Raw genomic sequence first — 23,735 nt, 5'->3', positions numbered from 1 at the left:
TATCCATGCTGCACGCGTATCCTATTTTTAAAAAATTTCCCGTACCACCGTGTCCTTATCATGTCGTACCCATGTCCCATATCCGTATCTATGCTTTCTAATTTTCACTATTACATAACATCTAATATGCACGCGCACGAACAGAACCTGTATATAAATGGATTCTGGGAGGTCTGACACTTTGAAACACACTATCCATGTCTATTTAAGATATAGTCCATCAGTGATGGTAAGGGGATTATGAATGGGGGGGATTAAAATATCCTTTTGAATAGTAAAATGTGCTTTCATTTTAAACTTAGAAAATTGTGGTACAACTAATGGTTTGTCTACTCTTAATTGTTTGGGCCTGTTAGCAGGTAATTGTTAATTTACAGAGTAAATCTACAACATGATTATCTGTAAAACAGTTATAGATTTACGAAGTGCATTGGCAAAATGTGAAAAACTGTTGAGACTTACTAACGTTGTAGGAGTTTACGACCCTGAAAACATGGATTTTTGCTTTCAGTCTTTTGCTAACTATTTACAGTCACAAGATGACTGAAACTAAGTGTCAGCATTCTATTCATGATCATCCAGTTCAGTTGAAAGGGGCTTGTATAAGCATAGACGATGTCGTGTATTATTCCTTTTCTGCACTTTGTTGTCCTCCCCTTGTTCTTATTTAGAGCATTTTGATGATGAAGTGTGGTATATTCATTTCCAGGATGAAAACCGACGAAATAGGAGAGATCGCCGAAAAACCATGTCAACCCGAGGTCAGCCTTCTTCCATCACTGACATGGAACCAAAAGATGCTCGCCAGATTTCACTATCAGATTCTGACGCTGAGTAATAGATGCTGTTGAGAGGAATTGAGGTTTGATCGATGTTGTGACCCTGGCACAATAGTCCTCAAAAGGAATCTAGGTTTGATGTAGTGAATTGGACACACTGGTCCTCAAACTAAATATCAAAGTTTATGATCTCTAGTTTGATTGTAATGGTTCGAACACAGAAATCAACACAGCACACTTTCCATTACAATTAGTTATTATTGTGCACCTATACTGTAAGCTTGAGCAACATATTTGAGTTGATAGGTTTCTGTTCTGGTTTTGGTTAATAAATGTTAAAATCTTACTTTTTCTGCTATTTTTTTTAATGTTAAATTATTGCATTACTCTCAAAAATTGCTTTATCATGCTTCTTCTGTACTTCTGTAATACAGCCTATATCTGCACAGGTGGACATCTTGACCTAGCCTGGATATCACACATCTTATATCTAAACTTGTTACAATCAAACAGCTTTCTAGAGATGAATGGGCTAGATGAGACATTTTCAATTGTGATAAAAAGCAAGATTTTGTCTGTTGTATAGGCAGCTATTTTTTCAAAAGCAAATAGTGTCGTTGAGTGTGGGCTCTATGAATATTATTTGTGTTGGTATATTCTGAAATACCATCATTTTTCCTCTTAATGTTTTTTTCCTGGGCCTTTGTTTTCAACCTCTCCTTTCACTCAATGAGGACATGTAGCACACTCATTTAGCATTGGTAATTGATTTGGTCAAAGGAAGAATCCTGGAGTTCACCAAGAAAAGTGTTCTAGGGGGAAGCTGTGCTATTCATCCCACATGCCAGGTTGAGTGTTCAAGTTGAGATGATTTAATTGGATGAGTGTCTTACATATGCATAATACACACACACAAGCTAATAAAACATGCGGAAGTAATTGTATGATCATAAAGTAAAAATAATTAAAATTTAAGGATCAAAACAAATATATATAAAAAAAAAATTATGTATAGAATTTTTTGGAGTAGATGATTTAGTTTATGATTTTATTAATAGTGAATATAGGATTTTTATAAGTCTATGAGTAAAAGAATTAATTTTATATATTTATTGAAATAAAAAATATATTATAAAAATTTAAAATACATTATTACAAAAATAAATATAAAAAAAATTTGGGCTGTAGATCAAATGATTCCCAAATTCTATAATAACCGGACACTCTTTTATGTATCAAACTTTTTTATAAGAATTTATTTTCCATACCCTCTAAAACATATTTAGAAGGAGGACTTTATTTACTCGAGGTTAGGCTTAATTATAGGGCGTAACTCTAATGTTTCAAAACTTCCACTCTGTCATAATACTTTGTCCTTTGCGGTGTCAACGATTTTTGTACCAGCGAAAACATTCACCCTCACTTTTAAATTGAAAATTACACATTTATCCTTAAAGACTATCACACCTTATTTTTTTCACCCTCACTTAAAAATTGAAAATTACACATTTATCCTTAAAAATTGAAAATTACACATTTATCCTTAAAGACTATCACACCTTATTTTTCTCTCTATACGTTTTCTCTCTAAAACCTCTTATGTACGGAATCTCTTTGTATAAGCCTATAATGTGCTCCCTCATTTTAGTCAATTCCCAATTTTTACATCATGTGTCCTCAATTCTGTTTTATTTTTTATTTTTTTTATTTTCATCATCACAATCACCCCCAAAATCAACGAAACACCGCAATAAGAGTCATCATCGCCGCCACCACAACAATTGGCGGTGGCGCTGCCACCACCTTTTTTTTAGTGAACTCCACTACTACCACCAGTGTCGGTGGCTCTGATACCACCACAATCAGCCCAGGTTACCACCGCTGCCATCCTTATCTCCACAACCATGAACAACAGCGCCACCACCGGCGGCAGTACTGCCACCATCCCTGTAACCGTCACCAACATTCTCTATCTCCATAAACTACTACCACCATCCCCACCCAACTACCACCATCTCTGCCCCCATAACCACCACCACCACCACACCTTCAGGTCATTAAGGAAGCCCCCTTCAAACCCACACCTGAATCAGAAAATTGAGCCCACGATCATCGATGTGATTTCCGGCAGTGGCGGCGCTAGCGATGATCTGAGGCAGTGGCAGCTGTGACGATTATTGATGTGATTTCCGGTGGCAGCGACATGGTTTCCGGCGATCCACGATTTTGTTTGAGAGAAAGATACGCCGAGATGGAGAGAAGGTGGGGTAGATGAATATGTGTGGAAATAAAAACAAAACGGCTCTTTCGATGGCGAGGAGCCAGGTTTGCAAAGTAGACGCCCGCCGCGGGGCCGGGTTTCATTCATGCTTTAAATACAGAATTCTTGTGCATCAGTCATTTAATTAAATCCAATAATTTATAACCTTCTAACATATTTACAATTTCAAAACTCTTAACATATTTTCACAGTCAAGAATTCATTAAAGTATATTTCATTCAAATATTAAAACAAATAGCTGAAAGAATGCAAGATATATATATTCCTTATCATAAAAATTAATATTTCACTATATTAACAATAATAATCCATTATATTAATCCACTGATACCTTAGTGCCTTACACACCGAAAAGTATATGTCTTCTTCTAAACTAACAATGTGTTTGGTTTGATGGGTGTCCAATTACGTTTTATTATGGCTTCTTTTGTGATTGGACTTGTCCATAGTTCGTGGACTTGCTCATATTTAAAACTTTTATTAATTTTATAACTCTTTTTATTTATAGAAATACTATGGATTGGGGGGTTGGGCTGATAGGAAAAGGAATAGTAGTACATGGGCTTATATGAACAATAATACTAATTTTTTTTTTTTTTTTTCTTTTTTTTTTTTTTTTTTTTTTTTTCAATTGGATTTGGGTTATAGCTCAGGTTAACCCATTACTAATTCCGCCGTTGGAGACACATGCAACTCTATAAATATCCCCAGGCTGTCATTTGTAAAGTGGTTCATTCATTTTCTTCTCTCTCCCTCTCTAGACTTCAACCCAACCCAAGTGGGTTCAAGCCATATATCAAGTGATCCGAGCCACTTAGACCCAAGAACAATATGAATGGGCCATATTAAAATTAATCCGAACCATTTGGTTCGGATTATACCTAATTCATTATTTATATAGTGTTGAAAGTACAAATAATTTTTCCATAATTGTAGAGAGAGAAACTTTACACTCCCAATGATTTTTTCCAACCTCTTTTCCCTCTCAAGCCCCCTTTATTTATAGACGGTTATAATCTCCACTGAGCTGGACCTATCTTGTTCTCTTTTGGCTGGACTCGACTTCCCTCATTATAACATGGGCTTCTGAAATGCCTTTATGGACCTGGGCCCATCCAGCGCGAACTTGCTCCATCCCATTTGTCCACACCCGACCCGTCCTATGCAATGTGGATCACACCAAACCCAGGTCATTTTGGTGTTCTTATCTGCCCCCAATAATCTCTTTCTTCATTAATGAGGGTGAAATTATTGAAAGGACACGATCTTGGTCTGACGGCTTGGAGTAATGACTCGAGGAATCGAACGGCTGGCACAAGAACCCAAGTTTCGAGATCTGCAGCGCCACTTTTTGCCTTGACCTTTGGAGTTTCATGTCGCTTTTACTTCTCCTCTTTATAAATTCTGGTCTCTCAACCTTCACCCTTCCTCTTACTTCTCGCTTCTACTCTCTGTTGCTTTCCTGCACATTCCGGCAATCCTTCTTAATTTCTCTGGCGAGTTCTTCCGGCAAGTCCTTCCTTTTCGATTTTTAGCTACTGTGTCGTTGCTGAGTTCATCACAAACTTTCAAGGTTAGTTTTTTTTTGAAAACCTCTCCTTAAGAGACGCCTTTACTGCTTAGAACTCTTCCCCTTTTTCATGGCTTCCCCTAACCTGAACGCCATTCGATCCAAGAACTGTATCCCTCACGACGTTTCTCTCAGAGTCTACCCAACAAACTTAGACGAGAGATCTGGTGAGGGTCTTCTTCCTGGGAAAGTTTTATTCTCTGCCGTTCACTTGAATGTCATTAGGTTCCCCGTACACCTATTCTTTTGTTATGGTTTCAATAAATTGGGGCTCTGCCCCCTGTAAGTTAATCCAAACTTTTTTAGGGTAATTTCAGTCCTCCTGCTCTTGAATCGTGATAGGGGTCTCAATCTTGACATTATTGACCTTCTCCTCTGCTATCGGATTAACAAGATTTCACAAAACGACTTGTACTATCACTTCTTTCCTATTGACAAATGGTCAATCTGCACTGATAAAAGCTCATTTGAAAAAGGTTGGAGGCGGAATTTAATTGTGGTTGGTGGGAATTGGCGGACTCCGCTCGGCCATTCCTTCCCTATCCCTTTTTCCTTTGGAGCATGTTCTGTCTCTGGCTACAAAAAGCTGAAAACACATCCTTCTAAATGCCACTGTGAAAGTTGTCTTCCCCGTTTTTGCACTTTTCTTTGTAGATGCCTTCAAATTCCCCATGATGAACTAGTTTATAGCGTCTGCAGGGCTAGGCTAGATACCTTGCAAGAAAGCGTGCTGAACGATGTCCCTTCAGCTACTGATTTGCTTACATCTGATAATCTTTCTGACATCTCTCTTTTAGGGTCTACAATGGAGAACATTCAGATCCCATCGTTCAGTAGGAGGAGACGTCTTGCTCCCACCCCTTCTAACACTCCTGCAGTCATTCCATCACCTACACCTGCTTCCACATCATCTCTCCCTGCCGTCTCTGCCCCAGAGCAAGTTGTGGTTGCCCCAGCTGCGACTCAAGTCTCAACTCGTTCTGCTGATGCGCCCTCCGAGCTCACCCATGCTGAGAACCCTGTTGTGGGCCATACTGCTGAAGTCCATCCTGCTGCCCCCGTCATTATGCCATCAAACATTTCGTCCGACACTTCTTCAGAGAGCACTCAGGATGCTGGAAATTCTGAGGACAATGGGGGGCCAGCTAATGCTGTTCTGTCGGAAAAGAGTTTGGGAAAAAGGCCAATGCCTGAGGGCGGTCATGATCAGATTGATATCCCACCGACCCGAAGGATCAGGATGGCTTCCTTCAGGGTTACTGGACCATCGCCCCCTGCTCGGTTCTTCATTCCTGAAGGCGAGTCGGCCAGAACCTCTGGTCTAATTCCATCCGTTCTTCCATGGCGACCTTTACTCAGCCGTAAAGATGGATCAACCATTGGCCCCACTGACTCAATATACAAGGACCCCCTCACCTCGTTTGCTTTCTACAAGGGTTTCTGGACCCCCAAAGACCTTGAAATCCAGAACAAGCTATCCTTTGGTGAGATGTTCCAACGGTTCCCGACCGCTGCTATGGAAGTGACTCTTCTTCTACTGAACTGTGTTCCTTTTCAGTTATGATTCCTTAGTAATTAGTCTGACCTGAATTTCTTTTTCTTCATGCAGACTCTGTTCGGGATGTTCACTTTTCAAAAAACAATTGAAACTTTGAACAAAAAACTTAAGTCCCTCTCTGTGGGACTCAAAAGGTCTGTTCAAGTAGAGACTCTTCTTGAGGCTAGAGTTGCTGAGCTGGAGTCTAAGCTTAGGGACTCAGAGAAGGGAGCTGCTGACCTAAAGGCAGAGAAAGACGGTCTGGCAAACGAGAGGGATTCCCTCAGAGCTGAACGGGATTCCCTGAAGACCGAACGGGATTCTCTTCATGATGAGGTTGACATCTTAAAAACTGAGAAGAGTGTAGCTCTGACAGAAAGGGACTCTCTCAAAGCCGAAAAAGGAGACCTTCAGCGCTCATTCATTGCTGAATGGTTATCGCATGCGAATTCCCAAGAAAAACTTCTAAACGAACGGTCTTCCCTGATGAACATGATCGGCAGAGTCGAAGGGGGTATGAGAGCTTTCCTTGCTCGCTTTACCAGGACCAGTGCCATTCGGTATGCTGAAGGGTACAGAGACGGTTTTGTTGACCGTTCCCCACTGAAGGTGAATCAAGTTCTTGTGCTGGTCCTGATGAACTAGATGCTTCTTTGGACATCCACCCCCCAAACAATTATCAAAATCCACCATGCGACCCAGCTGAGAACATTTTTATTGAATGCATAGAGGTCACATCTTCAGGAATTGTCCCACCCTTTCATCCCCTGAACATTCTTCCTCTTTCTACCATCGTGCCCTCTTCCTCTGTTGCTGTCGACAGACCTATGCCCGCTGAGGGGGTGATTCATCTTGACTCCCTTTCTAAGGATGATGGGGCAGGTGAGAATGGAGGAGATCTCGATGGTCCAGAGGAAGATGGTGGCGAGAATGACAAGTCACAGCATGGAGAAGATCAGAACTGACACCCAATAGCAGTTTTTTATTTTTTTATTTTTTTTTATTTTTATTTTTTTATTTTTTATTTTTTTTTTTTTATGTATGGTATTACGTACCTTGAGGCATTTTTGGTTATGAATGACAATGTTTTTGCTCAGCATCACTTTCCTCCTTTGAGTTTTCTATTTTCAGCTTTGCAGTGTATTTTCACAAGTGCTTAATGTTCGGCCATGTCACCATTCTGTCCTTTTCTTACTCATTTGTGAGCAAGTGTTAGGCGTTCGGCTTGAAGTGCCAGTTGCCACTAACTTGCTGAATGCCTGGCGCTCGACTTGAATGCCTTTTGCCACTTGGCTCTTTTTTTTTTTTTTTAAGCAAGTGTTTGGCGTTCGGCTTGAAGTGCCAGCTGCCACTAACTTGCTGGATGCCTGGCGCTCGGCTTGAACGCCTCTTGCCACTTGGCTTTCTCTCTTTTTTTTTTTTTTAAGCAAGTGTTTGGCGTTCGGCTTGAAGTGCCAGCTGTCACTAACTTGCTGAATGCCTGGCGCTCGGCTTGAATGCCTCTTGCCACTTGGCTCTTTTTTTTTTTTTTTCTTTAAGCAAGTGTTTGGCGTTCGGCTTGAAGTGCCAGCTGCCACTAACTTGCTGAATGCCTGGCGCTCGGCTTGAACGCCTCTTGCCACTTGGCTCTTTTTTTTTTAAAAGCAAGTGTTTGGCGTTCGGCTTGAAGTGCCAGCTGCCACTAACTTGCTGAATGCCTGGCGCTCGGCTTGAACGCCTCTTGCCACTTGGCTCTTTTTTTTTTTTTTTTTAAGCAAGTGTTTGGTGTTCGGCTTGAAGTGCTAGCTGCCACTACTTGCTGAACGGGAAGAGTGTAAATTTTTAACAAAGAAGAGACTTTTTATAAAGCATGGAAATTTCATACACTTGTAAGCATGCAATTTAGAATGTACAATATGCTTGAAATTAAACTCTACTTTTACTGGTAGTACCTATTCAGAGACGTAGCATTCCATGGCTTATTGACTACCCTTCCTGTCTTAGTTTCTAGGATATATGCCCCTTTCCCTATGACTTCTGCTATTTTGTACGGACCTTCCCATGGGGAAAACATCTTTTTAACTATTCCCACCTTCCTTTTCAGTTGCAGATCGCCAAGAGCGAAACCCCTGTGCCTCACCTTCTTGTTATGGCTATTCACAAGCATTTGTTGATAAGAGGCAAGCCTTACTGCAGCCGCATCCCTTTTTTCTTCCAACAAATCAAGATTGAACCTCAGCATTCTATCATTCTGCTCTTGATCCCACGCCAAGCTCCTTACAGTTGGAACCAAATGCTCGACTGGTATCACCGCCTCTGTGCCATAGGCCATAGCGAATGGGTTCTCTCCAGTTGGCAGTCTTGGGGTTGTTCTGTAAGCCCACAAGATGTTCGGTAGCTCATCTAACCATTTGCCTTTTTCATTCTCCAACTTTTTCTTGATACAAGCAAATATTGTCCTGTTTGTGATTTCGGCTTGACCATTAGCCTGGGGATGACTGACTACTGCTAACTTCTGATTGATTCAATATTCCTCCAGCAGTTCTCTCACTTGCTTGCTATCGAGGTTAGTTCCATTGTCCATCACGATTGACCTTGGTATGCCAAAACGACAGATAATATTATTCCAGATGAAGCGTCTTACTTGAGTTTGGGTGACACTAGGGTACGGCTCTGCTTCTACCCATTTGGTGAAGTAATCAGTAGCTAGCATAACGTACTTATTCTGTGATCTTGCAGTCGGCAAAGGGCCAACCACGTCCATTCCCCACTGCGCGAAAGGCCATGGGGTGGCCATTACGTGCAGGTCTTCAGGTGGTTGATGTATCAATGACCCGAACCTCTGGCATTTATCGTATCTTCTAGAGAATTCTTCTGCATCTCGTGCCATGTTTGGCCAGAAGTACCCCTGTGTCATTGCTATGTGTGCTAAAGATCGTCCTCCGGAGTGATTTCTGCATACTCCCTCATGAATGGTTCGCATACTCTGTCTAGCTTCTGTAGGGGTAACACACTTCAAATATGGACCCGAGAAGGAGCGTCTATATAACTGATCGTGCACAATGGCATACTTTGCTGCGCTGGACCTAATTCTTCTTGCCTCGTCCTTATGCTCGAGGAGTGTACCAATACGTATATAAGCCATGATTGGATCAATCCATCTCGGCTCATATGGTATAACATTAACATGTTGAGTGCTCGGATTAGGCAGTTCTTAAAAAATGGAAGGTTGGATCAGTATGTTGACCGGGATGACCCTAGCTAAAGTATCTCCAGAACTGGATGCACTACAAGCCAAACGGTCGGCATCTTCGTTATACTCTCTCGGCAATTAGATAAACCTGATCTGATCAATCCATCTCACGCAGAACCGCAGTTCGATATGCTTCCATGGTCTCATCCTTGGCCCCATAGTCCCCATTGACTTGTCGAATGACTAGTTGTGAATCACTATAAGCCATCAGATTCTTGATCTTCAGTTCTTTAGCCAACTTCAGCCCAGCTATCAACGCCTCGTATTCTGCCTCATTGTTGGTCGCGTTGAACTCTAGTCTTATCGCTTGGCTCAGCGTAGTTCTTTCTGGTGTTTGCAATTGAATTCCAATCCTGGCCCCCATTTGATTCGAGGAGCCGTCCACGAAAAGCTTCCACCAGGAACAATTATAATCCTCCACCGTATCTTCAGCATCATAGTCAAGTAGGAAATCCGCCACCGCTTGACCTTTGATTGTCGTCCTGGGCTCGTACGCGATATCAAATGAACTCAATTCAATGGCCCACTTGGTCACTCTCCCCGACAGGTCCGGTTTGTGCAGGATCATTCTCAGAGGGAAAGTTGTTAAAACGACGATTGGATGAGATTCAAAATAATGTCTAAGCTTCCTTTTTGCGTTGACCAGCGACAAGATCATTCGTTCGGCCCTAGAGTACCTTCTCTCTGGTTCAGACATTGTCTTGCTAACATAAAACACCGGGAACTGCTTGCCCTCTTTGCAATGGATCAGAACGGCGCTGGTTGCTATACTGGACACCCCGAGATATAGAAAGAGTTTCTCATTCGGTTCTGGAGCAGACAGAACCGAAGGATTACGCATGTACTCCTTCAGGCTAGTTAGCGCCTGCCGTTGGTCATCCCCCCAGGTTTGTCTTCCGTGCCCTCGAATTGTATCAAAGAAAGGTTTACAGCGGTCTGAAAGCTTGGAAATAAATCGGCTCAGTGCGGTTATCCGGCCTGTGAGTGCCTGCACCTCTTTAATTGTCTTTGGCTCTGCATTCCTGATCAAGGCTTCTGCCTATGCTGGGCTGACCTCAATTCCTCTATGATTGACCACATGTCCCAGGAATTGACCAGAGCTTACACCGAATGAGCATTTGGCAGGATTAAGCTTAATCCCATACTGGCGCAACACATCGAACACATCTTACAGGTGCGCTAAATGATCACTTTTCTTCTTACTCTTGACCACGATATCATCAATATAAGCCTCGACAGTGTTGCCCATTTGGCCCTTAAAAATCTTGCTGATCAGCCTCTGATAAGTAGCTCTAGCATTTTTTAATCCGAATGGCATGACTTTATAGCAATAAGTCCCTCGTTCAGTAACAAATGAAGTTTTCTCTTCATCAACTGGGTCCATAGGAATTTGGTTATAACCGGAATAAGCATCCAGGAAAGTTAACCGCTCATATCCTGTGGTGGCATCTACCATTTGATCAATCCTGGGCAATGGGAAACTATCCTTTGGGCAGGCTTTATTTAGGTTAGTGAAGTCGATGCACACTCTCCATTTCCCATTCTTCTTCTGCACTACAACAAAGTTAGAGAGCCAGGCCGGGTACTGAACTTCTCTGATGAATCCGGCTTCAAGCAGCTGATCAACCTCCTCAGCTATAATCTGATTTCATTCTAGAGCAAATCTTCTCTACTTCTGCTTCACTGGCTTTGCATTCGGATCCACATTGAGGGAATGGCAGGATACAACAGGATTTATCCCTGGCATATCTGAATGGCTCCATGCGAATACATCCGCATTCCGAATCAGGAAATTAGTCAACTCTAGTCTCTCTTCTTCAGTGAGTCTGGTTCCCACCCTTGTTGTTCGGTCTGGTTTCTCATGATCAATCTTTACTTTATGAAGGGGTTCTGTGGTCAGAACTGGTGGCTCCTCCCCCCCATCCTTGCTGGGAGGAGGGTTCTGTAATGCTATTTTGGAATGGCTGAACGGATGGGATTTTTCCCTTTTCCAGCAGATTTCAAAGTTACTGAATAACATTCTTTAGCTGCAACCTGGTCCCCGTGTATATCTATCACTTTGGTCCCATCCGGACCCAAACATCGCATCACTTGATATAAGGTTGACGGAACGCCCTGAATTCTGTGAATCCATCCTCTGTCCATCAAGAGGTTGTATGATGGATGAATTTCCACTACCACAAAACTTTCAGTCAAAACCCGCTCAGCGGCTTGTACTGTCAATTCCACTATTCCAACGGGTTGCACTCGCTTCCCATCAAATCCGAGCAACGGATTTCCTGTGGGTTTAAGTTTTTCGGGTTCGATCTCCAGTCGGTCGAACGTCACCCTGGGCATGACATTCGCACTACTTCCTGGATTAATCAGGACTCACCGAACTAGGCATTCTGCAATCGTCAGACTGACGACTAGTGGATCTTCATGAGGAATCTGAACGCGTAGCAGGTCCGTTTTATCAAACTTTATCGACGTGGACGTGTTCTGCTGGTGCAAAGCACGCACACTACCAATTCTTCTTTTCAGCTGGGCCTGGCGTAACCTCGTTCTGAGCAACTCCTCTGACTCCGTCGTTTGTTCAGGCCAGCCATGAATTGCGTTTATAATCCAGACGGGCTGAGAGTTGTGTTGGTTTGGCCTCTGGTTCCGCTTGATTTGTTCAGTCGGGCGGTTATGCTCTTGCGCCGGACCCTGAACATAGCTTGCAAACTCCCCCTTTGTGATCAGCATCTCTACCTGCCTCCTTAGGTTCCTGCATTCGTTAGTCTGATGCCCAAAATCACTATGGAAAGCACAATGTTTAGTCTGATCCTTCTGTTCAAGAGGTTGCCTGATTGGCAGAGGAGGACGAAACTTATCTTTATTCTCCTGGTATAGCCTTGCTAAGGTGACTCTGAGTGGAGTGACTGATTCCTCCTCCCTGGTCCTCTTCTCCGCCTTCCATGAGGGGTGACGTTGCGGTTGAGTTTGTTTTTGCCGGATCTTGGCTTTGGACTTCTCCTCCATCGAAATAATTGACGTCTTCCTTGAATTAGCTGCTTCTTCTTCCTCAAGGCGAACAAAACTATCAGCTCTCTCGTTCAGCTCGTCCATTATCTTTAGCATATTAACCACCAAGCTGGTGTGGAACGGCGTCCCCCTGTTCATTGCGAGTTTAAATGCTTGGACTGCTGTTGACGGGTGACACTCCATTACCATGCTTTTAACGAGGTTGAACCGGGTGAGAAAAGCTTGGAGCCGCTCATCCTCATGCTGCTTCATTGTAAAAAGGCTCGATATATCCTTAACCGGACGCTTATTCCCGTAATACTGGCTTATGAACTTATCGCATAAGTCCTGGAAACTGGCGATTAAGCCTTGAGCCAGATTCTTGAACCAATTGAGAGCTGGTCCAGCTAAGCTCGTAGGGAAACACTTGCACATCAAAGGATCATTATTAGTATTCAAAGCCATTTTCAACTGAATATGGTATATGTGATCGACCGGATCGGTTGTTCCATCAAACAGAATGAAGATCGGCATGGAAAACTTCTTCGGATTCGGCGCATTCAGAATTTCATCAGTGAACGGCGATGCGACCGTCCTTGCTAAGGAACGCAATGCTTCGTTTTCTCTTGAAAACCGTGACGCAAATCCTCGATCGGCAGATCTCCTTTCTGAGCTATGGTAATCAACTGTCGCTAATGAAGGTTGGTATGGCGGATCGAACGACCTATCCTCCGCAAATTCACTTCGCCATGGTGACGCAATCCTATGTTCATATGCCGGTGCTTCCTCCCTCATAATCCGTTTGTGATGCGGTTCCAGACGAATAGATCCTTCTCGGTCCTCTACTCGGCCGACATTCGGAGGCAGATTACCGATTATACCTTCATCACGACGTGGACCACCACGATTGACATCTTCTGGATCACCTTGACGATCAGCTTCGAACGGTAAAGCTCCCTCTCCTTTAGGAGGCGGCCTCGAAATTACAGGAGCCTCGCGATGCTCCATTCTAACTCGTAGCTTTGCATTTTCTTTCCTCAAAGCATCGATCATGTTCATTAGCTCATCGAGCTTCGTCTGCTGGCCGTTCTCCAAAGAATTCGAGTTTGCCTCTCCGATCATTATTCCAGATCGGAGCAAAGTCATCAACTGCAGGCTTCTTGATCAAATCGGAGTTCCGCTAACGCGCGCACACCAGATCTGAACTTACACTTGCCAAATTCGGTCCACTACTGGCCAGATTTAGTAATTATAACAGATCACAACCGCGTAGTCCGCCGGATCAAGCACGGATCTGATCTGCTTGAATCGGACGCCAATTTTTCGAAATCAACCGGAACCTGGACTCGTCAAGACAGATCGTATTATTACCAATGTTGATTCAGCTTTCGCAGATTAATCGTCTTCCTCGCAGAATGCGTTGAATCGATCTGATCTGGAATGATATCAATCAATCCTTCCTATTCTTCCCACAGACGGCGCCAATTGAAAGTACAAATAATTTTTCCCTAATTGTAGAGAGAGAAACTTTACACTCCCAATGATTTTTTCCAACCTCTTTTCCCTCTCAAGCCCCCTTTATTTATAGACGGTTATAACCTCCACTGAGCTGGACCTATCTTGTTCTCTTTTGGCTGGACTCGACTTCCCTCATTATAACATGGGCTTCTGAAATGACTTTATGGACTTGAGCCCATCCGGCGCGAACTTGCTCCATCCCATTTGTCCACACCCGACCCGTCCTATGCAATGTGGATCACACCAAACCCGGGTCATTTTGGTGTTCTCAAGTGTAGATGCATTTTTGAGTCAGAGAAAGTATTAAATAGAGGAGGTTCACCGTATCTATGAGTTTTTAGTACTGCTATTGGTGGATGTAGACCGTTGTATCCTGGGAGACAAGCGTCATAGAGTCCGTTAGCACCATACGGGGCGTAAATTGTCTTAAGGACATAGTATTACATACTAGCCTCGGTCTAGGTTCTTTATTTATTTATTTATTATTATTTTATTGCTTTAATTTCATGTTTAATTAAATATAGAATTGTATATTTAATTAATTATTTTTAGCATATTATTATCTTATAGCATATTAGTATAAGGTTATTTATATCTTAAATGTCATTTGAAGCATATAATTTTTCAAAAATTTATCCTCAACATAGCTTGAACCTTGGAAAAAAAAAAAAAAAAATCTTAGTTATGGTGTTCACCGGTTATGGGCATTTTGAAATTTTTAAGTACGGTATTTTTTGCACCACGAGGGTATTTTTTGGACTTATGACTTAAACCATATTTTAATTAGGGTAAAATATACCGACACCCCCTGAGTTTTGGGGAAAGACCATGCAGGTGAAAGTTCGTCTATTTCTGGACAATGACACCCCTTTAAGTTTGAAAAATAGACAAAAATATCCTGAAGATGGTGAATTGACCTTATTACCCTTTGATATAAAATTTACCCTTTAATTGCCTTAAATACCTTTGGATTAAACTCTAACCCAAATCCATCTCAAACCCTAACCCGAACCCGCCTGTGCAAAGAACCATCTCCCCTTTTCTCTCTGTATGTACACACACACACACACACACACACACACACTACATCTTTATCACCCCTTAGCCGCCGCCGCCGCCGTCTCCTCCTCATCATTCTCAATTTTATTAACACTTGCACAAGCGAGGTCTGCAATTAGCTTCCCTTTGTATTAATTGTGAATTTGTGAGTATGTAGTGGATGATGTTGGTTCTCTTCTTCTATTGCAACTTTGCTACTATTGTTTGGTACTTGTTCATTCAGCTTTTTAATTGGTCTTGGCATTTCTCAGATCTCAATTGTAAGCTTGCTGATGTAACTAGTCATGCCTTGCTTTGGTCAAAAACTTTACCAATTCACAATCTCTTTGCTGATGTAAATATGCATCGTTTTTGGTATACGACCTTATCCATGGCTTCCTCAATCCAAACCTATTTCACACACTACAATATTATCAATTTACCAACCACCCAAATTCAATTTTCCAACAAAATTTTGACCTTTTTTTTCATAAGCAACAATGCCACCAAAAACATAAAAGAACACCACAAAATACACATACACACACAATTGTAAAGACACACGCATAGATACATATAGAGAGAGAAAATAATCAAAGTAGAAGAACTATCTTCTTTGTTTTAGAGAGAAGTAAAACCCATAAAGTATACATCTTAATTCTTCGAATTTTAGATATTTTCAACTGTAACAAAGCACCAAGAGGAGAGAAAAAGAACCAACAATCAATATATATATATATATATATATATATATATACGTGATCCAGAAAAGGGAAAAACTCGAGCTTTGGAGAGTGAAGCTCTAAATAGAAGTCAGACGCTGAATGACGAGATCTTTGGTAGCGAAGCTGAGCTTAGTATCGGAACAAACTCGAACCAAAGCTCTCTGGGACCTTCGTCTCATCTCCAAACACAACCTGGAAAAGTCGATCTTTGATCGCCGATGAGGGCGCAATACCCTACATCGCTGAAACCCTCTACTCTCTCTCTCTCCAATCTCCCAAGAAAACACCACCACCACCCTCCTCAACCTCTCCATCTCCAGCGACGAAACCTTAATGTCCACCCGCGGTGCTTGTGTTGTTATATATATATATATATATATATATATATATATATATATATATGGTTAAATGCATTAAACTCCCCTAAACTATGACTCAATTACAAGAAACCCCCCTGAAGTAAGTAAAACCCCCTAAACTATTACATTGTTGCATTTAGTAACAAACTGTTAAAGAGGCGTTAACGGAAAACGAAATTACCATTTAACCCTTACTTTGACGACGTCGTGTTACCTAATTACTCCAACTTTTTTTTTCCTCTCACGTGCATCTCTCCACTCACCCCCTTAACATTTTTTCTGCAAACCTTAATTACACGCTGCCACCATGCCCAAAATAATGCTACCGTTGGCGGAGACCACTAGAACTACGGCTAGAAAGAGGTTGCGGAGATTAACGGCCGCTATTATATGAAATGGAACATCTTGAACATGGCTGATCATCTCCAATTTTACTGCAATCAAGGACAAAGCTCCATGCCTGCTTCAAGCCCAATCAATCTCTGCATCCATATCTTCATCTAGATCATCGAATCGTTCGTTTAAGAATTGGTTACGCTATTTCACTGGAGATGGCTTGATTTATTTCTCAATCGATTATAAAATAGAGTCAGAGAGAGAAAGTTGTGATTCAGTTACTAATTTTGTCATTGCTAATACATTTGCAGAATTTATCCGAAATATGTAGTGGTGGTTTTGGGGTGCGGATGGTGGTGGCGATGCCTTTATTTTCTCTCTCCCTTGATTTCCGCTGCCGATTGTGGGGTTGGGTGGTGGTGGCGGCAATGCCGGTGTGGGGGTGGTGGCGCTGCCGTTGTTAAAAGGTGGACATGGTGGTGGCGCTGCCATAGTTAAAAGGTGGACATGGTGGTGGCAGTTATAATGAAGGGATGGTGGTGCGTGGAGGCCAGGTGGCTGTAGTAACGTTGTTGATGGTGGTGCGTGGAGGCCAGGTGGCTGTAGTAACGTTGTTGATGGTGGTGCGTGGAGGCCAGGTGGCTGTAGTAACGTTGTTGATGGTGGTGCACGACGGTGGTTGTAAGTGGACATGGTTGCGGCTGGTCTTCCCTGCATAGGAAAAAGCTTAACCCAAAGTTCACAAGAATAATTACAGAGGTTCAATATAATTTTGTGTTTTATTAATTTTTCTGAAGAAGTCTGTTAATATACAACATATAATCGGCCATATTCCCAAATCATGTACCAGAAGCGGTCTTAAGACTTCAAAATGACGATGAAGACAAACGACAATGAAGAAAGCGGCCTTAAGGGTGAGACAAACGACGATGAAGAAAGCTCCAATGAAGACAACCAGAGATTATTTCAGTGATGGTGAGGACAACACCGATTGGGCAGATGGGCATAAGGTTGTGTTTGGGCATAACTCATAAACTTATGCTTGCAAGGGTATTAATGTCTTTTTCAAAAGATAGGTTGGTCACGTGACTTGCACAGTCGTTTACCGTCATTGAATCAACTGAAAATTAACGGAATGTGATTTTTTTCAATAAACAAAATAGTTTAGGGGATTAAGTGTTATAACCATAGTTCAGGGGGGGTTTCTTAGGAAAGAGAAGATTGTTCAGGGGGGTTTAATGCACTTAACCCATATATATAAAAAGATGAAAAAGGGTAATTTGGTCGTTTAATTATTTTGATATTTTATAATTAAAATTAATAAAATAGTGAGGGGTAAAATTGACTTTTGGCTTGCAAATTTCATAAGGGATTGTCATTGTCCTAAAATTGGGTAACTTTCATCTAAATGTCCTTATCAGTTGGTGCAATGGAAAAGGGAGGAAAGGAAAGCGAAGGTGATGGAGGGCCTTAACAACAATTGAAGTATAGCCTCTTTGTCATTTTTCTGCTATAAACTTGAGACTTGTTTACCAAAGAAGTCGTTTCGTTGGCTGATCCAGAACTATATAGGGAAGCCAATAAAGATGATCTGGAAGCTCTACTTGTAAGTGTGGGTGGCTATGACAGGTCTCATCGGTGTTATCCATCAGTTGAGAAAACTAGCTGTGTGAGTTTCCTTTTTTTCACTTATATAAAAAAAAAAATTGTATTTCTTTTCCTCTACTATACCATTTTTTTTTTTTTTTTAATTGTGTGTTTTATTTAATTATTTAATTTTTTAAAAATAAAATTTCACTAAATGTGCTCAAAAGGGGAGCGTTTCCAAAGGAAACAAGATCTATCATTGACGGCACTATAACTTTAAGCAATCCACAAAACCTAAAAAGCGATCCATAGATTTACAATTTCGCCCATTAACCCCAAAATATAAAGAAGACTGTATATGTATTTGAGAGACCAGATAGGAGACTCCTCTCACTCAAAGGATCTCTATTCCTCTCACACCACAAACCCGACCATAAACAAAGGGGAGTGGCTCTCCAAGCATCTCTGATTCAGCTCTCCACTATATATATTTTCCAAGATTCTAACATGTCCACTGTGGATTCTTGAAAATCTAAAGCTAGACCAAAAGCAACCAAAAACATAGACCAAACATTCCTCTCCACCAGGTAATGAAGCAGAAGATGATTCACAGATTCACCCAACTTCTTGCACATGCAACACCGGTTCACCACAATATGACATCTCCTTCTAAGGTTGTCAAAGGTGAGTTTAATCCCCAGGGTAATAGAATAAGTGAAAAATGCCACGTTCAGGGGAACTTTCATCCTCCAAATAGCTTTCCAAGGAAAAGTGGGGACATGAAGATCCATAAGACTTTGATAGAAATTCCTAACCTCAAACACCCCTCTCGAGGTACCCTCCACACAATCTTGTCCATGCCCACACCATTCACAACCTGGCAATAAATAAAGGCTTGGAAATTGTTGAGTGAAATACAATAGACATGGTTTGGGGTACTTTGTTTGAGAAGAAAAGCCCACTCATTTCTCACGTTAATATCTTTTATATATATATATCTATATATATATATATAGATATACAGACACACACACACACAAGAGTATAGAAATAATGAAAAGACTATAACACCCTTGTGGGTAAAATAATTACAAGTGTCCTAATATAGATTTTCTAACAGAAATCTGTAACCTCGAAAAGTTCCCAGTCATGGAACTCTATATGAAACTGAACATCACTATCGAGCCGATAATAGTTATTAACCACAACATGTTTGTTCACAGAATTCCTGAAGAGACGAGGAAACCTACGAGCCAAAGCAAAGTCCCCACATCATTTGTCCTCCCAAAACCTGATATGCCTTCCACTCCTAACTTTGAAACAAATGTGTTTGGAGAACTCATCCCAACCCGTCAGGATAAGTTTCCAAGTACCCATTCCTGCTGGGATTCTTGCCTTCCATCATGTGTTTTGATTCAAAACTTTGGATATAGGGCCTAAATTTTGGGTTTTGACTAAAAATTGCACAAATTGGGTGACAAAATTGAACTTATCTGAGTCTCTATCTTCATCTCTTATACTATTTTAGGTTTGAGTTAAGTTTGAGTTTGAAATTCTATGTTTCGAATCAAATGCTTTGAATCGGAGCATGAATTTGGATTTTTACTGATCATTACATGATTTGGGTGAAGAAATTGAGATTTCTCTTTGGAGTGTGAGTCTGAGGTTTACTGGAGTTAGATTTTTCTTACTTTCATTTTTACTTTTACTTTTATTGGATTGAATTTAACTATTGGGGAATTGAAGTTTAAGTTGATTATTGTTGTTAGCCCAATTGGGTTGGGGCTTAAACTATTGAATGGATTTTGTATTTTGGACAACAGAGTTGCTCGTTAAATGAAAAATTAACCTAAAATGTAGAATGGGAAACTTTGAAAGACATGCCCTATGTGTTGCCCAACTAATGACCCTAGAGGGGGGGTGAATAGGGTCATTGGCAAATTATGGAACTTTTTCGATTTAGCTTCTTTAAGCTCATTTTCTTTATCTCTATACTTTAGAGCCTAATATGATTCATTGTGATGAATGCTTTTCTAAAGAGTTGTAGTGTAGATATCACCAAGTACTTGAAATGTAATACAATGAGATTACTACACATGAGTATATTGCTTTAGCAAATGACCAATTCATTTTATACATTGAATCATGCTAATTAGTCATGCATCTAAGTGTGATTATCATTGATTCAAATAAATGAATTACTTTAACTTTAATGCATTCAATTCAACTAACCATTTAGAATTAACATTTGCACAATATTGATGTGATTAATATTCAAGGTGCAAATAACATGTAACACATAGTCATAAAGTTTATTACAAATTTATCAAACACTTGGTGTGCATATAAACTCTAAAGATGGAGGATGTGTTGAATATGCATTTTGTCAAACACTTGGTATGCAACATCATTTTAGTTATATATGAATCAATTATAGGATATAAAGTCTAAGCTAAAATCAATCACTCATTTAACTTAATCAAAGCATTCATCCCATCCTCCTCATATATAAATTAACATGTCCATCTCATAACATTCATAAATAAATCATTAAAATTATGAAATGGAAAATACAAGGGAAATAAAGAGAGTAGAGAAAATACAAACCAAGAGACACACGATGTACATCGTTCGGCACAACCTCGGCCTACGTCCAAGCCTTGAGAAAACCTCTCAAGGATTCCACTATGGCTCCTCTTTACGGGTGGAGAGCAAACCTTTACATGTTCTTGCTTGCGGGTGAAGAACCGACCTTGTAATGAAGACATCTCGTTTCTCCTTCTTTTGACGGCTAAGAAGGAACCTTTGCTCACTCTTGTGGGTGGAGAGCTCTACCAAATCCTCTCATTAGAGAGACACCTTCTTTCTTTTATGGGTCGAGAAAGAGAACCCTTACAATAGCTTAAACAAGCTTTCCCTTGCCAAGAGCACCTCTTGGTCTTCTTCTCTCAAGAATGGATATATAATGAAGCTTACATTGAATGTCTCTCAAATAGACAAATATACAAATCAAAGCTCTTATACTTAGAGTTATAATTGAAATAATCAAATAAAAGCTCAACTCTAAGTTTGCAAGATGAATCACATGAATGATATACAATGTATTTCAATGGTGATTCCTTATGTGGACAACTAGAGCAAAAGTTCTGTAGAAGTTCCTTTTAAAAGCCTCAACTCGAAACCAAAAAACCCAACTATATTTATAGCGTTTCTAGTGCATCTGATATCAATAGAGCTGTTGGGCACACGGTTCGAGAGGAAATAGCAGTTCAGATTCGAATCTGGGCAAGTTCGGTCGACCGAAATGAAACACCATTGTGTTTTGGTCGTCCGAAATGGTTCAAGGTTGGCTGTCACTCTTTATTTCGGTAGACCAAAATGAAATACCATTGCATTTCGGTCGACCGAAATACCTTAAAACATTTAAGTAACTGTTTTTACTTTAATTTGTAAAAACATTTACTTTAAGTTTACAATGTAAATAAGGAAGTACCCCCCATTTGGATTCAATAAAAAATACTAGAAAATTGAAATCCAACTAAATCAAAATGTAGAAATTCAGTTTTAGTACAAATTTGGATTTCCGACAGTTTTTGTGATACCCCTCGGATCCGAGACACGGGTTGATCAGGCCCAGGCCCAAACCCGAGGGAATATCAAACAATTAATATTTAATCGAACACAGATGACAAAATGAATTTAATAAATAAAGTTTAAGCTGGAAGAAATTAAAAGTAAAATCCAAAACTCCGTCAGTTTAACAACTCGAGAATCCATCTCTAGTAGACCCCTAATAAAAATCCCAAACTAAATGAAAGTAAAACTGAAAATAAAATCCAAATCTAATATTTGGAAATAAGTCCTACGTTGTCGGTAGAATGGAAGATCGTCTCTGCTTAGCACGAACAAGCTCTAGACTGGAAATGTCCGATACCTGAAAAATGATGAGTGGGTCAGGCCCACATGCAAGTTCTATACTACTACTACCCAAGCGGAGACCCGATACGCATGTACATCATAACCAATCCAACAATAGCTAATAGTCCGTAGATAAATATATATATATATAATCACACTACAGGACTCTCACTGGACTACAGGCCCGTCTCAACCTGACTAGTAGGCACCATGCAAAACGCACCTGAGGTGGGCATGACTACCTAGACCTAGCAGGGTACACATCCAACCATCATAGCCAGCTATGCATCCCAATGCATATACGCTCCCTAGCCAACGACTTTGAGACTCAGGCTCATATCGTGGCACCATAAAAATATATTTAAATTCCATTCCAAACCAAAGTGTCACTCAACTGTTTAGTGATCTGACACAAAATACAGGTAGGACTTAACTTTTGTAGTTAATCCATCCCTTAATCCAGAGTAGGTAGGACTTAGCATTTTTGAGCTAATCCCCCTAGTATGACACCGTCCCATACCGGTGCATACGATCCATCCATCCAGTGTTGATAATATAAAAGACAGTAAGCATTACAATATCAACAAATCCATAAATAGTCTAATACCATCCATCCAATTGTTGATAAAACAGATGACATTATAAACATCAATACCAACACATCCATAACAAGTACAGCAAGAAGGTATAAATAGCATGCTTGTCATACACGAACAGTACATAATTCTCTTAATAGTTTATAAAACGTAGGGCACAAGTGTAATCCATCCTTTAATCCCCTATCTACATACTAATGTCAATATTAGAATTAATATGCTCACTTAAACCATTCCATATCATCTGGTAAGTTGATAATACAAAATATTGAATGTAAATACCAACTAAACCATATTAAGCAGTGTCAAAATATATAATCGAGCATGCTTAACTTACACACTTCTTAATTATCCAAGAACTGAAAATACATTTTAATATATGTAGACGTCAGTTTGTCCATTACAAATATATAATCATTCTGTAATCTAATATGCTTAATTTGAATTACAGAAATATGATTAAACAATATGTCCATTCCCAGATAAATAGCAACCCATAAGGCTCTGCACTTGAAATCCTCTACCTCCAAAAACAATTCACAAGTTCCCTTAAAACCATAACGGTTTAATCTACCAATTTCCTTGTGATTTATTATATAATAACACACCCTCAAAATTTCTTAATAAGACTTAGATGCTACTGAAAAATCCCTGTGTAGCTCCTAATTGCATCTGAAAACAACCAATTTTGAAACCCGTAGCCAAAACTATTACTGAAAAGGTGGAAAAATCACAAAAATTGGAGGAGCAAGCTCCACACAAGGTGGAGCCGCCTCCACCACCTTGTAGAGCCGGCTCCACACAAGGTCGAGCCGCCTCTAGAGCCCCAAGAGCTGGCTCTACCTAAGGTAGAGCCTGCTCTACTCTTTGGTGGAGCCTGCTCTACTCAAACTAGAGCAGGCTCTTCCCTTGTGCGTTATCTTTTCCAACTCCGGCGGTGTCCGGCTATGTTGATCCTCCAAACCAAGTTCCTTACTGATTAAAACTAAGTCCTTGTGTGTTCAAAAGTTATTTAACTTCCTTGATTATTAATCAAATTCAATGGGAACAAGAATTAAACAAAATAGTTTAAAAACGATTAACCTGCACATAAAAGAAAACATGCTGTTTTGCCTTCTTCTCCAACTCTGGCGGTGTCCAGCTAACTTGTACCTCCAACCAACTTTCCTATGGATTAAAACTAAGTCCCAAAGTGCTCTAAAGTTATTTAAGTTCATTACTTGTTAATCAAATTCAATTAGAACAAGAACAAGCACAAACAGTTTCAACACGAA

General features: G+C 40.5%; 2 protein-coding genes across 2 annotated transcripts in view; one reads left to right on the top strand and one right to left on the bottom strand.

Moving 5' to 3' along the window:
* Nucleotides 1-1,137, top strand: part of LOC132285859 (uncharacterized) — a 51,346-nt gene extending 50,209 nt beyond the window's left edge. The window contains exon 20 of the mRNA XM_059788092.1: nucleotides 710-1,137. Coding sequence (XP_059644075.1) covers nucleotides 710-838 — 129 coding nt within the window. The 3' untranslated portion in view covers nucleotides 839-1,137. The remainder of the gene's footprint in view (nucleotides 1-709) is intronic.
* Nucleotides 1,138-16,600: 15,463 nt separating this feature from the next.
* Nucleotides 16,601-18,410, bottom strand: LOC132281016 (pollen-specific leucine-rich repeat extensin-like protein 1). Its single transcript, XM_059782759.1, has 2 exons — nucleotides 18,375-18,410; nucleotides 16,601-17,071 (listed from the first exon to the last, which is right to left on the bottom strand). The coding sequence occupies exons 1-2, from the start codon at nucleotides 18,408-18,410 to the stop codon at nucleotides 16,601-16,603; spliced, it is 507 nt and encodes a 168-aa protein (XP_059638742.1).
* Nucleotides 18,411-23,735: the final 5,325 nt, after the last annotated feature.

The sequence above is a fragment of the Cornus florida genome, unplaced genomic scaffold, assembly GCF_030987335.1.
Source record: "Cornus florida cultivar Cherokee Brave unplaced genomic scaffold, ASM3098733v1 CherokeeBrave_3.0.0_Hap2_Chr11, whole genome shotgun sequence".
Taxonomy (NCBI): Eukaryota; Viridiplantae; Streptophyta; class Magnoliopsida; order Cornales; family Cornaceae; genus Cornus; species Cornus florida.
The sequence above is the reverse complement of the archived record's forward strand: the minus strand, read 5'-3'. Positions and strand labels throughout refer to the sequence as shown.